This window comes from Candoia aspera, chromosome 5 (assembly GCF_035149785.1).
Source record: "Candoia aspera isolate rCanAsp1 chromosome 5, rCanAsp1.hap2, whole genome shotgun sequence".
In the NCBI taxonomy this organism is placed as follows: domain Eukaryota; kingdom Metazoa; phylum Chordata; class Lepidosauria; order Squamata; family Boidae; genus Candoia; species Candoia aspera.
Window position 1 is genome coordinate 47,863,917 of NC_086157.1, and position 13,086 is coordinate 47,877,002.

The window sequence follows — 13,086 nt, forward strand, 5'->3', positions numbered from 1 at the left end:
TGAATAATTCAAAAAAAGAGCTATGGTTCTTTAGATATATTTAGTTCTAACCTTAAGAAGTTGCCATGCTATCATTTCAAAAGAGACAGTTGTACCATTCAATGTGCTTGGAGCCAATTGTTTTTTCACTTGCTCTCCTAATCCAAAATAGGTAATAATGGACTGAGTAGGACTCAGACACACACACTTTTCAATATTAGCAAATCTCTTGCTATTGACTACAAGCACCAAGCTTTGGCATTATTTAATTTTACCTCATGCTACACTATGCTTCCTTGTACCACTTTCTCTATGATAAAATGAAAGTTTATCTTACCTCCCTTGTAGTTGAAGATGGAAGGACATACCCATCAATGGACAGACCATGACACTACAAAAACAACACTGCTTTATTATAAAAATAATAAAACAAATGAGTAAGGAAATTAATTATAGGAATTTATTAAGATCGAGGTTGGTTTAAGTCCTTTCCAGCATTAGTTAACGACCCAACAAATTTAACACTGATTTAGTATAACTTTCAAAGAAAACATTTTCATACCAGACTAGAAAGTGACTACATGGACATCTCAGCTGTTTTCTTGGAAAAGAGGTTTGCCATGAAGTCTTCTGAGATGTTTCTTGGACTTCCTAGCCTAGCCCACAGCCCTTGGGTTTTCTGACAGTTTTGATTCGAGTACTAATGAGATTGGACACAGATTAGCCTTTTTGGAATTCAACCAAATTCAGCTAAGTGTTGCTACCTGCTGTGACCAGTGCACTGAATCTGGAATTCTCCATGAGAAGCATAGTGTTTAGAACAGAAAACCAGCTGCCATCTCACAGTCACACTTGGTCTATAAAACAAATTTTATATGCACTTTATGTCACCAACAGTATTAAGAAGTGGATATTTTGTAAGAAGAATAAAGTCAGAATAATCTTGGTGGCAGTATTAGCAAGTACCATATATTTTAGAATAGAAAGGATAACCAGAATACAAAGGACTATTTTCAGTTAACTCTGCTAAATATGCAATTTTACCCTGAGAAGTTTGAATGTCAAACAAACAAACAAATATATGTCATTTCATTTGTTTCACTAGGTTCTCATTAAGATACTTGCCATTTTAAAGAGCTGCTGCCAACAAGTTAGTGCAAATAGCCTGATAACAGATTTTTCAAAAAATATATATTTTCTAAAGTATTATCTATTTTCATGAAAATTGAAATTTAAAATAAAAATCAAGCATCTTTACTTTATTCATAAGTACTTGAGGAAACACAATATTTCAAAATATTTTAATGTAAGTTTTAGCCAATGATTTCACTGACTGCTCTAATGTTTTTAAACCAAGTAGCTAGATTCTAAATGAAACAATGCACTTTAAACAGCAGTATTATCAAGCAACATTCTTCTGCCTTCTGGTTTTTCCAATTACCTTCTGAAGAAACTTCCACACTTTCTGATAGAAACCCACAGGGACTCTATTAATGGCACCATCGAGCCGTCTCCTGCGAAGCCACTGTCCTTGTCGGTCGCCCCAGCTAATGGAGTGTCCAACTGAACCAGTAAGGGACGAGGTACTGGTAGGAGAAGATGGGCTACTGCATCTCTGTCGAAAAGACAAAATTAATTCCGTAAGGCAACAGAAACACCAATTTCTCAGAAACACCAGTCTGATGACCCAGAGAAGAAAGTCTGCTTGTGGAAGCTATTCCTGTCCTTATAACTTCAGTGCTTGACCAGCCTATTTTCTCTTGTCAATGCAATCTTTCTTTTCCTATGCCTTTCTTTTTTAAAATATGTCAGGAATTTCTTGCACATTTTGTCAGCAACATCAAATGAGGAGCTAAGTCCACAGTATAGATGTAATCTTTGTAGCCCATCAGTGATCCAATGAGACCACTGGTTAAATGAAAAGACATGGACAATTCCTTAAAACAGCCACACCCTTTTTTCCCCAGTCTCACTCAGAAGCCTGAAAACCAATATGGCTAATTTAATTAGTAGCAGAAAATGTTGTCCTCATGTAAGGTCTGAAATGGTTTCTCTGAAACATTTTCAAAGCCAGCATAGCTTTACTAACTATATATAAATTAGCAAAAATCCAGCCAAATTCAGTTCTTTATTTGATCACACCGTATAGACAGAATCTTGCCAGACTAAATCTACTCTAGGGCAGGGCTACTCTGAATCTCTTTGTCTTCCCACGTTCCAGCTGTGGGCTATGTTATTTCTTGTCCGGCTCCCCTCCTTGGAATGTGCTCCTTCCTTCCTGAGAACCAGCTGCATTACCCCAATTACCCTATTTAATACTACGCATTTATCACAATGGAGACCCAGCACCAATATGGAGAATCAGCTAATTATTTAAAATGCTTTTTTGCATAAGCTATTTTTTTGTATTATTGTACTATTCAGCCATCTATTGCTTTGTATGGGCGGGATACAACTGTCCACCACACTAAGGATAATAAAGGGCTGAGGCTTATTTATTTATATCCTGCCTTTATTTTGCCCCACTCAAGACAGCGTACATAATGCTCCCCCATATTTTCCCCACAGCAATCTGATGCAGATTGGGCAAAAAGTCACCTAGTTAGCTTCTGTGCCTAAGGAAGGACTAAGAATTCACAATCTCCCTAAGTCCAGCACCTTAACTGCTATGCTCATACTGTATGAAAAATTTAAAAAAAAACACATTTATTATTCAGTGTCCAATTATTACTTTTGTCTCCCCTTTTATTGTGTTTCCATACAGGGATTCTCCTGTAAGGTAATTTAGACATCAGTAGCCATTCCTAAGTTCTGATGAGCTTCCAACAATAATGAACAATTATATTATGATAAACATAATCAGATTATTTACAAACATGCTACATTCATTTACTTAGATAAAATATTATTAATTCATATTTCTGTTGTATTATGCATACTAATCTAGCTGTCTTCAGGTATTTTATGCAGAACTCTGACCTATTACATTTCAACTACAATGTTTAAGGATGCATTCTTCAAGTGCTGTGCTACAGCAACTGAACTACCAGTTAGCCTTGATTAGCTTAGTTAGACCAGAGTTTCTCAACCTCAGCAACTTTTAAGAAGTGTGGACTCCCAGAATTCCCCAGCCAGCTTGCTGGGGAATAGCAAAAACATTAATCAATATTTTTCAAATGTTTCACAGAATTTGTAATGGCAGAAAGGAAAAAAAAATAGTTTGGTTTCCATTGTTATGACTTGCATAACATCTCAGAACTCAGATCTCAGCTAAGGAGCTTTTGGTGTGGTCCCATTTGACATGACATACTTTTCTAGATTTTCTTTAAGATATCATCCACGCTTCAGGAGCAAACAAAAAAAGCATATTTGATAGTTGCTCCAACTGATTATAGTGATAACTAGCATGAAATCTCCTTCTGGAAGTGACAGAAGGGTAGTTTGCTTTACTTCAAAATTCTTCCCCCTTCAGTCCTCTCCAAATGTGTTGGACTGCAGTCTTTATCATTAGCAGACAGCATAGCCACTGGCCTTGCTGGGAAATGGGGTGATGGAGCTGTAGTCCAATACGTCTTGATGGCACTGTGTTGGAGAAGGCTAGGGTAAAACTAGGATTAAGATAGTTTGATCAGTTTCATTTCTTTGCATTTGTTTCTGTAATATATACTGATAATTTGTTGAGTCTTTAAAATGAATCCTTTCAATTGATGAAACACTATTCTAGAAATACAGTAAATTCCTTAATGTAATTCTATTAAATGATTTTAAACATTACCAGTGAAAATAAACAACCTGATGAGACAGAACTCCTGAACATTGGGAAGCTGTAGGAAAATGCCCACTGGACAAACTTCACCTACTAAAATGTTTTTATACAACTATTAAAGGTACAGGTCTCCTTCATATATGAAATCATAGTTTTAAGAACTAAAAACTTCTAAATTCACTTCAAGTAAAGGCAGAATAACCACTCAGAAAACTTTAAGCATATTCTGGAAAAGAAAAAAAATCTTATTTTGTTTAATTTCCAGTCTACTTTTCCTCCAAGAATTCAAGATGTCATAAATGATTCTCTCCTCCACAGATATTAACCTTACAGGTCTTTGGGGCATACTGAGTTGAGAGAATCCAATGGCTCACAGTCTTCATGACCAATTCTCTATTACCCCATACTGTGACTGTATCATACTGCCTAAGTATGGACCAGACCATTAGGTGTTAAATCATAATTGTCAACCATATAGGCTTCATATGTTTATTACAATATGTAAAGTATACTCAACACTTACATTCTAACCATATCATTTAGGAAGAATTAAAAGAAGGGTTATGGTATCTCCAGGTAGCAACTCTTGCATCAGAGCTTGGAAGGATGCTGCCAGTCAATGCCAGTTACACTGGACTAGGTGGACCAATGAATAATCTGAAGGCAACATCCCATATCGCAACTTTCTCATCTCTGCATACTTCCCCAGAAATATAGAGACATCCTGTGAAAGACCTCATGCTTAGCAAGGTTGATCTGTTCTCATCTATAGCCCTATGCGTTAAGAATTACTGATCTCCGTTAATTCTATTTAAAGCAAGATCAGAGAAGAAGGAAACAAATTTCCCCGCTGCTAAAGACATTTGAATTACATAAGGTTTGAGATACTGAATGAGCCATTCAGCAGAGCTGATACTGAGTCATCTTAGGGTTCAGTGGAAGTGCCAGCACTGAAGCAATTGTAGCTCTACGGTACTGTTTTGTTGTTTGTACCTGTAATGGTAAAACCTCTTCTACTGATAAATCATTACAAATCAATGTTGTGGTTGAACCTAGCTGAAAGCCTTTCCCAACACACCTCCTTTTCTGATGGAAAGAACGTTATGGGGAAAAAAAAATTTTTTTCCTCTCCCATACGAGTAGAATTTCAGATAGCCCCATGGAACTGACAATTCACAATGGATTTTCTATTATGAAATGCAGTGATAACTATGATATTAGATCTCTTTTTAAAAAGGATGGATTATGTACATATTTTGGTTTTAGACCTCTGAGATAGCTTTTGTGCTCATGGCATTAGGTGATATTAGTTTCTGATTTTTATTTGATTTTAGTATTTAATATTTACATCTTTGTTTGTGGACAAGGATTGTGTGGGTTATCCACTGCTCCTCATTTGGAAATAATTTTTATTTAATTAATATTCATTTTTCCAGTGTTTAATTTTATAACTATACTTCATGTGGGCAAATTTTGAGTTCACAGACATTCATTTTAATAAAATGAAACTAGATTATGTATTTTGGGACTCATTTCTCTGATAGCATTACAACTGATAATACTAATTAAAGAGACCTTGCAGATTGATAGGGAGCAATAAATCCTTATAGAATTTTGCCCTTTTTCTAGCTTTTGTTTCTGGAAAACCTACATGCCCTGTGTTTTGAACATTACATTCTATCATATAATTCCAATTACATGATGTATATAATACATCATAAATGATTAATTTTTAATTAATAATTTGTATGACTTTCATTATGAGGAAAAAAATTACAAGCTCTTTAATACATGAAAATTTAAAGCCAGCTGATCTTAGCCATGTGCCTGTCCACAGTAAGGGAAGAGAAAGATTTTAAGTTTCTGAATGATGGATTACCATGGACCTGGATGAGTGCATGCTGCTGGATGTGGAATGGCCCCCATAGAAGAACTATAAAACAGAAATACAAATTATATTAAAATAATCAGTAGGCAAAATCAACAAAATATGGACAAAAATATATATGCATTAAAAAAAGGACAAAACTCAAAACACTTGCAGTCCTTCCTTTGCTAATATCTGCTGTGATAGTTACATTGATATACTGTACTTTTGGTAGTATTAGAAAAAACTGAATATTTTCATTATGTTACCAAATGAAAATATATTCTATCTTCTTCGTCATAAATCTGCATACTTCTGGATTTTGTGTCCAATGTTGTTATTAAGAATATTGATGTACCCAATATTGAATGAAATCTAGGTTACAAGGTTTAAAATATGGAGCAAGTTTGCAATAAGCATCAAAAACCTTGGTCTGTACCAAGAAGATGCACGCAAATGCAAAGTCAAACAGACCACATTATGAAAACATTCCAAAATCATAAAAAAAGTTTCAAAATTATTCCCTTATTTGCATTAATCATGATATTCAGAATATTTTGAAATTAATGGATCAGTTTATTGAAAATGCAGGGGTTAAATGTATGTATGTATGTATGTATGTTCTGGGTTATTTTATACATGTTGTAAACCACTGTGAATCTTCCAGGAGTGCAGCAGTATAAAAATGTAAATCATTTCTGAGAAGCAGCTTTCTCTTCTTTCTCTGCAAATTCCAATTCAGTGTACCCTTTTTTGTGAACTCTGAATTCACAGAGCCACAAAGAGGGGTTCATTTCCCCAATAGTTTCACTTTATTTTTGCATGTCCTCCCTGCTGGGGTTCTAAGCAACTAATTGCTAAATGCAGAACTGAAAGACTAGACACCTGGAGTGGGATTTGAAGTGGTCTATGAAACCAATCAGGAGTACTGAGAAGTTTTTAGGCCTTATCTAACTGTCATACAAGTTGATCACAAATCTAAAATGCTATTTCTAATTCTTTGGAAAAAGGACAAGACACAAATACGTTAACAAACCAATTTGCCCCAAAGCAGGGGTATCTGCATGGGGGAAATGGGGTCAGACTGATGAAAGCAGGATCACAATGCAGGTGCCACCCCTTTTCTGTATCATTCTGGCAAAGGCAGCATAGGGTCTGTTTTGGCCTTAGCAGAGTTGCGGTTAGGTAGGTATGAGTTCCCTTCTCAAAAATCCAGTTTGGATTTCAGGGCATCTCATGGTGAAGGGTGAAAGAAGCCCTCTATCACTTTAAAGAATAAAGTTTACAGAAATTTATAGCAAGATATATATTCACTGTAAATTTTCACCATCCTTTATACACAACAACATGACATCACAGGTACCCGTTCTTTAGCTGGTGTTGGCCTTCATTTACATCAAGTTCTTCCCAAGAACCTAGGACGTTGTAACATATCGGCATAGTATATGTGCGGATCCAAGCAGTGTGGCCTTTTGTAATTGACAAGTGGAAATTCTGTCAATGTGCATATTTTCTAAGTGCTGTCCAAGTTTTTTTAGAATGGCACCCAGTGTGCTGATAACCACTGGGGCCACCACGGCTGGTTTATGCCATAATGTTTGATTTTCAGAGCTTGATACTTGGTGATCTTCTCCAATTCTTTGTCTTTTATACTACTATCCCCTGGTATTGCCACATCAATTATCCACACTTCCTTCTTTTCAACCACAGTTAAACCTGGTGTGTTATGCACCAAGACTTTATCAGTTGTATTTGGAAATCCCACAATATTTTAACCTGCTCCCTTTCAACTACTTTTTCAACTATATGTTCCCACCAATTTTTCAGTGCTGGTACATAATTTTTACAGGTGTTCCAGTGAATCATATTTGCGACTGTGTTATATCATTGTTTATAGTCAGTTTGTGCAATCCTCTTGCACGAGCTGAGTATATGATCTACTGTTTCTGCTTCTTTGCAGAATTATTATTATCATTATTAAAATGTATGTATCATCCGACTTCCAACAATTCTGGGTGGTTCACAAGTAAGCATTGTTTTAAAATGAAGATAAAGACAAGTAAAACCTCAAAATTCCAACTTTGGATATGTAGTACTCTTGTTAAGTGTCCTGACTTTCAAGAATTCATTCATTTACAACTACCCCTACCTCACTAATCAGTTTATACTGTAGTACAATAAGAGCTATAATGGCAAATTAGTTTCACAGATAAGTAGTTAATATACACACAGTTACAGTGTGTATATAAATTGGGAACATATGTTTTGAGAAAATTATCTGAAAAAAACATTGATCAAGCATCTAGTAACAGTTTTATAGGGAAAATAATTCTAGGCAGGATTGCTTCCTAGTCAATTCTAAATCATGACTAGGCTGGGAAAAATCTGTCCTATACAATTTGACTTCGATGTAGGAAAGAATATAGTTCAATGGCAGAATATGCCCAGAAATGCCAGATTCAATTCTTCATGTTCTCTGGGTAAGATCGGGAAGACCTCATCTGAAACCTGACAGTCAGTATAGATAATACTACTGGGCAAGATGACCCCAAAGACTGAGTTACTAAAGGCAGCTTTTCCCTGAGTTGAGGGGGGTTTATGCATAATGATTCAGATAGCAGCTCTAAACATTCAAGTTGTATTTATTTCCACTGACAATTTCAAGACAGGAAACAAGTAGTAAAAACCCACAGCAAACAGAGCCCCCAAGAGTTCCAGATGGGTGAATCTCTACTTCTCAGAGAGTCAAAAGACAACAGGAATTCCTATTAGCCCTGGTTTGTTAATGGTCCCCTATCTTTCTGGTCACCCTCACTTTTTTCATGTTTAAATGTGTAAACCACTGTTTAAATGTTTAAACCACTATTTCTCAGCCTTGGCAACTTTAAGATGTGTGGTCTTCAACTTCAACTTGCTGGCTGACGAATCCTGGGAATTGAAGTCCACACATCTTAAAGTTGCCAAGGTTAAGAAACACTGGTGTAAATAGTGAGCGACGTGGCACTGAGAAAATTGCTACTATAGTAAGATGGTTCTGCTAAACTACTGTAACACGTTCCAAAAATTATAGATTCAGGAAAACAGCCTTGAAGTAGTGACTCTGGAAAGCAGCCTGGAGCACACACAAATCAGAGCAAGCCTGTGAAAGCTTCATCTACACACATGTCTCATAATCATGTATTAGTATTTTTACTAATTTTTATTTTGATATTTCATTGCATGCATCTGCAAGTGCAGCTCAGCAATACCACAGAAAAGCATGCAGATTTAACAGCTTCCTGTGCACAGATACACATTTCATTTCACCTGTTCATTACTACTTAGTCTCCTATGTCTCTAGAAAAAGGGGGAAAAAACCCATTGTAAATAATTATATTAATAACGTGTACAAATGTTAAATAATCGAGCATTACTTATGTGTAATATGGGCAGTTATTATATAATGGGTGCAACCTGCAAGTTCTACCATCATTTCAGAGATATCACAAGTACTCCTCTTTTACAAATGATTTGTAAAAGAATGGTAGCTCAGATAAACTTCCCTTCTTTAGTCCTTCAAGCAATATTAACTGTTGCTTCCAGAAAGTCCATCAGCATGAAGAGACTGTGATGGGAGGTAGTATTATTGCATCATCATCATCACTATTTCACTTTTTCACACCCACCCCTGAAGTCCTTGGATGATGTACAAAATACCCAAATCTAACAACAAATTAAAAAATATAAAAAACAATAACATATGACAATATTCATATAGTCCCAAATCCCTGGTGGATGCAGAAACGAATATACAATCCTTGGGAGCCCAGGAAATATGTATTCAAAAATTAAGCAGAGCTTAGGTCAAAGTTACTGACCAGTGGTAGCCACAAGAAAGTAAAAGCTCTCTGTCCTAAGGTGCCTGAAGGCAAGTGCAGAGAAAACGTGTTCACCTGCTTCATCTCACTCTTCAGCCTCGTAATGCCACTTCTTTCGGTCTTTGTTGCTCCAGTGTGATCCACTTCATGGATAGATATAGCAGGACTGGACGTAGAGGAATCGAGAGGACGCACTGAGGATGGAGAAGAAAAGGGAAAGGTACCAAAAAACCCCTTAAACACACAGAAGAGGAATTTTTAAAATAAGAATGTTACATATATATGTATGTGAGTGTATATGCATATATTACTGCTCCTTTCGACTCCAAATTCTTTCCCACTGAGAATATGATGAAGGAGATTTTTCATATCAAAGGGACTCAGATTCATTAAGCTTTCAGAGGCTTCTTCACCTGTAGGGGGAAAAAAAATAAGACACTAAATTTTGAGGGCAACTAAAATGAATGAGACATGTTGTCAAGAGCATAGATCATCCATTCTGCAGGGATAAAGTTACTATTGCTCAGCATAGTAAAGGCGTGATGAACATCATTGTCAGTCCCTTATCATGTAAAAATAAATAGCTAGTGTAATTGTTTTCAGAAAGATGATTTTAACAGTTTTTTTTCTTCCCTTGTGAGAAGCCTATAACTGCATCAAGACAAAAAATGCCATGCTGTGCCCATGAGGCAAAGTGCTACTCTTCCCCCTCCCCTGCCCCAAACCCATACCTCAAAAAAGCATTTCATTTTTGACACTCAGCCGTTTATTTAGACATCTAACAAAAATATTTCCTGCCTTGAAGCTTTTCTTGGATTGTTTTTGAAAATGGAATATGGAGCATATAGTATCATCCACATATGAATCACCCACGATGAAAACCATTTAACTTGCGTGTTTTATTGGATTATTTCAGGACTTTGCAACAGATATCTGTTACGGACTTTGTCAAGCACATAAGAAGCTCTGAAATGCAGGGACAAGCAGCCAATCTATGGGTTTTTCTCTTTTTTTATGGTAGGACTATGAACCATAAACACAACATGTAGGGTAGCCTTCCCCAAACTGGTGCTGTCTGTGTATGGACTCCAAAGTATTTCTAGTTATGCTTTGCTATCTGGGAATTAGAGAAGCTGTAGGTCGTGGAAGACAACATCAGGTCACAAAGACTCTGTAGAGAAAAAATATTGGAGCCTGTAATCCCGTGCATGGTAAATTCTCCAGGGGAGATACAGTAGGAGCTCTTTTCTCACTTGGAATCTCAATGCAATCCATTAATGCATTCAGCTGCAAACTCATCCTGATATTGAAAAGGAAATCATATTCTCCTGATGAAAGACCTGAAACTCTATAACAGCTATTATATAATTACTGAATTGTTATTTTTCTCTATGTAATAATTACACTGAAACTAAGACCACTGCCTTTGTTATAACCATAGCCATTACAAATCTATGCTCCAGACTATAATAGGTCATTTTCTTATTTGCTCTGAGAAATAAGCATTAAAAAGACAAATATAAATCAAGCAATAGATATGTCAGATTTTATAACTTGCTTGAAATTATATATATATTCTTTGAAGAAGGAAGAGAGAAAAAGAATGGGAAAAAATTGATTCTGAGTATATTCACCATTGGATCACATGGTCACAAGGCAAGAACAGGCAGTGTCAAGGGATCCCAGAAAATCTCGTTGATTAACAGCATATAGTTGACAATAATAATAATAATAATAATAATAATAATAATAATAATAATAATAATAAAAGAATATAGAATCTTGGTTTATGATTGTGTCTTTACCCACAATCTTCTCCCTTCTCTGGAAGTCCTCTACCTATTTCTTCCTTTACTCTTGACTCCTTTTCACTATAGTTATTATGTGCAACCCTAATTTCTGTCATCCAGCTTCTCACCTCTGAAATATACTTAGAAACTCCTGTTTTATTCCAGAGTAGTGGTAAAAAGAGAGTAGTCTTACCAGAACAATTCAAGCTGCGAGCAAGTTCTGTTGCCATCACTTGAATAATGAGCCCAATGCGGAGTCTGAGCATTTCTGCAAAGAGACTGGGTTGTGACCGGACATACATGGCCAAATACACTATGATTTCCTGCCAGAGTTGGGGAAGAGAAGAAGGATTAATTTTAGAGATCTCCATCGCACACTGTACACAATGGTAATAATGAAACAATTTTTTCAAAAGGTTTAGCAACGTTTCTTTTCACGTTACCTGTGTAAGGACTGCAATGCTGATATCCTGACCACTGGCTTCATATATTAGTTTGGTCAGCTTTTCAGGAGGCAAAGGCCTAAGGAAATTGAACTTAATTAAAGGCATAAGCAAAAATCCATCAGTGACTCTATGGCTATTTGGGCCATTGATTTGAGGAGACTATCCAGATGCTTAGCCTCATAAATTACACTCCCAAATTATCAGACCACAAACATTTTTATTAGACTGCTAGAAGGCTAGCAGGCTCTGTTGCTTAGCTTTCATCTTTTTTGCCCCTTAAGTGGTTTGTAAAAGAACACCTGCCTCTACGCAGCCTAAGACTGGAGAAAAAGAAACCTGCAGAATAAGAGTCTTTCCCTATCTCTGCCAAATGACTCACTTACCTGTTTGGAATTCCTAATTGCCCATGGTTACCAGGACAGTTGACAAATCCAAAACTGCAGAATGTATTGAAAAAGTATTGTCTTTTCCAGAATTTATTTTGTACTCAGTTATGTGTAGTTGGGAAAAACTGGTTTTATTCTTTCAAGTTTTTCCTTGACCATCAAGCTACAACAATGGTGTTGCTAACAAAGAAGACCATTTTTGCTATTAGATATTCTTAACAAACTTGCTAAGATCCTGTATGATCTCAGAGGTGACTCATGCTCCCCCAAGTAATAATTTTACTACATCTCATTTCTCAAAAATCTTGCACAAATTCTGACTTCAAATGCATGCAAGTACCTAGTATGATTGGGCTCTATTATTCCCTTGGAATAGAAAAATAATAATAAAACCGTCAAAAAGTATGAAAAATAAGGTATTGGTGTAAGATAAAGAAGTTCACTTACGCTGTAATTGTTTTTTCACGGGGCTCAGGTGGGAGGCCAACTGTAAGTTGCTTCTGGTGGGATAAAAGATCTGTGCAGGCCTAGCACACATCAATGGAAAGAAGCAGGTTCAATTTGTTAAATCTGCAGTAGCAATTGCAATACACTATCTTAAATTTTGAAAAAATTGCTTTAGTCATTCTATATCACTCATGTCAATGTGAAGATCTAGTCCATGTTCTATTGTATCTCTGCATCTGAGGTAAGAAAACATGACAAAATGAGAAAATCAGCTATCTCTTCTCCCTCAATGTTTCGTAGGGAGGTCCAGAAAAAACAGCAACCAAACGCAGGGTTTTTGTTCTTCATGCAGTCAGACCTACTAGAGAAGAATGCAAAGGAACATGCTTGCCTGCCCCCTCACAAGTCAGAAGCAAGCAGTATAGAGCCTGTTCTACTAATGTGAGCTTCTCAGATGATGATGTATCTGGAAGATCAGGGTTCAAACATACTTTGGGAGCTTAAATGTGCAATGACCTAAAAGGCAGCTCAACATGCTGGGTCACTAT

General features: G+C 36.3%; 1 protein-coding gene across 3 annotated transcripts in view; it reads right to left on the reverse strand.

The window, feature by feature from the left end:
- PHKA2 (phosphorylase kinase regulatory subunit alpha 2) overlaps positions 1-13,086 on the reverse strand; it is a 68,436-nt gene that overhangs the window by 12,027 nt on the left and 43,323 nt on the right. Inside the window, exons 24-32 of one of the 3 annotated variants that reach the window (XM_063305148.1) lie at positions 12,539-12,618; positions 11,703-11,781; positions 11,453-11,582; positions 9,781-9,882; positions 9,545-9,663; positions 8,919-8,948; positions 5,625-5,678; positions 1,421-1,594; positions 317-370 (exon numbers count right to left, since the gene is read on the reverse strand). In XM_063305148.1, the coding sequence (XP_063161218.1) occupies positions 317-370; positions 1,421-1,594; positions 5,625-5,678; positions 8,919-8,948; positions 9,545-9,663; positions 9,781-9,882; positions 11,453-11,582; positions 11,703-11,781; positions 12,539-12,618 (822 nt within the window). The remainder of the gene's footprint in view (positions 1-316; positions 371-1,420; positions 1,595-5,624; positions 5,679-8,918; positions 8,949-9,544; positions 9,664-9,780; positions 9,883-11,452; positions 11,583-11,702; positions 11,782-12,538; positions 12,619-13,086) is intronic. The other 2 variants (XM_063305149.1, XM_063305150.1) reach the window with 2 other exon arrangements.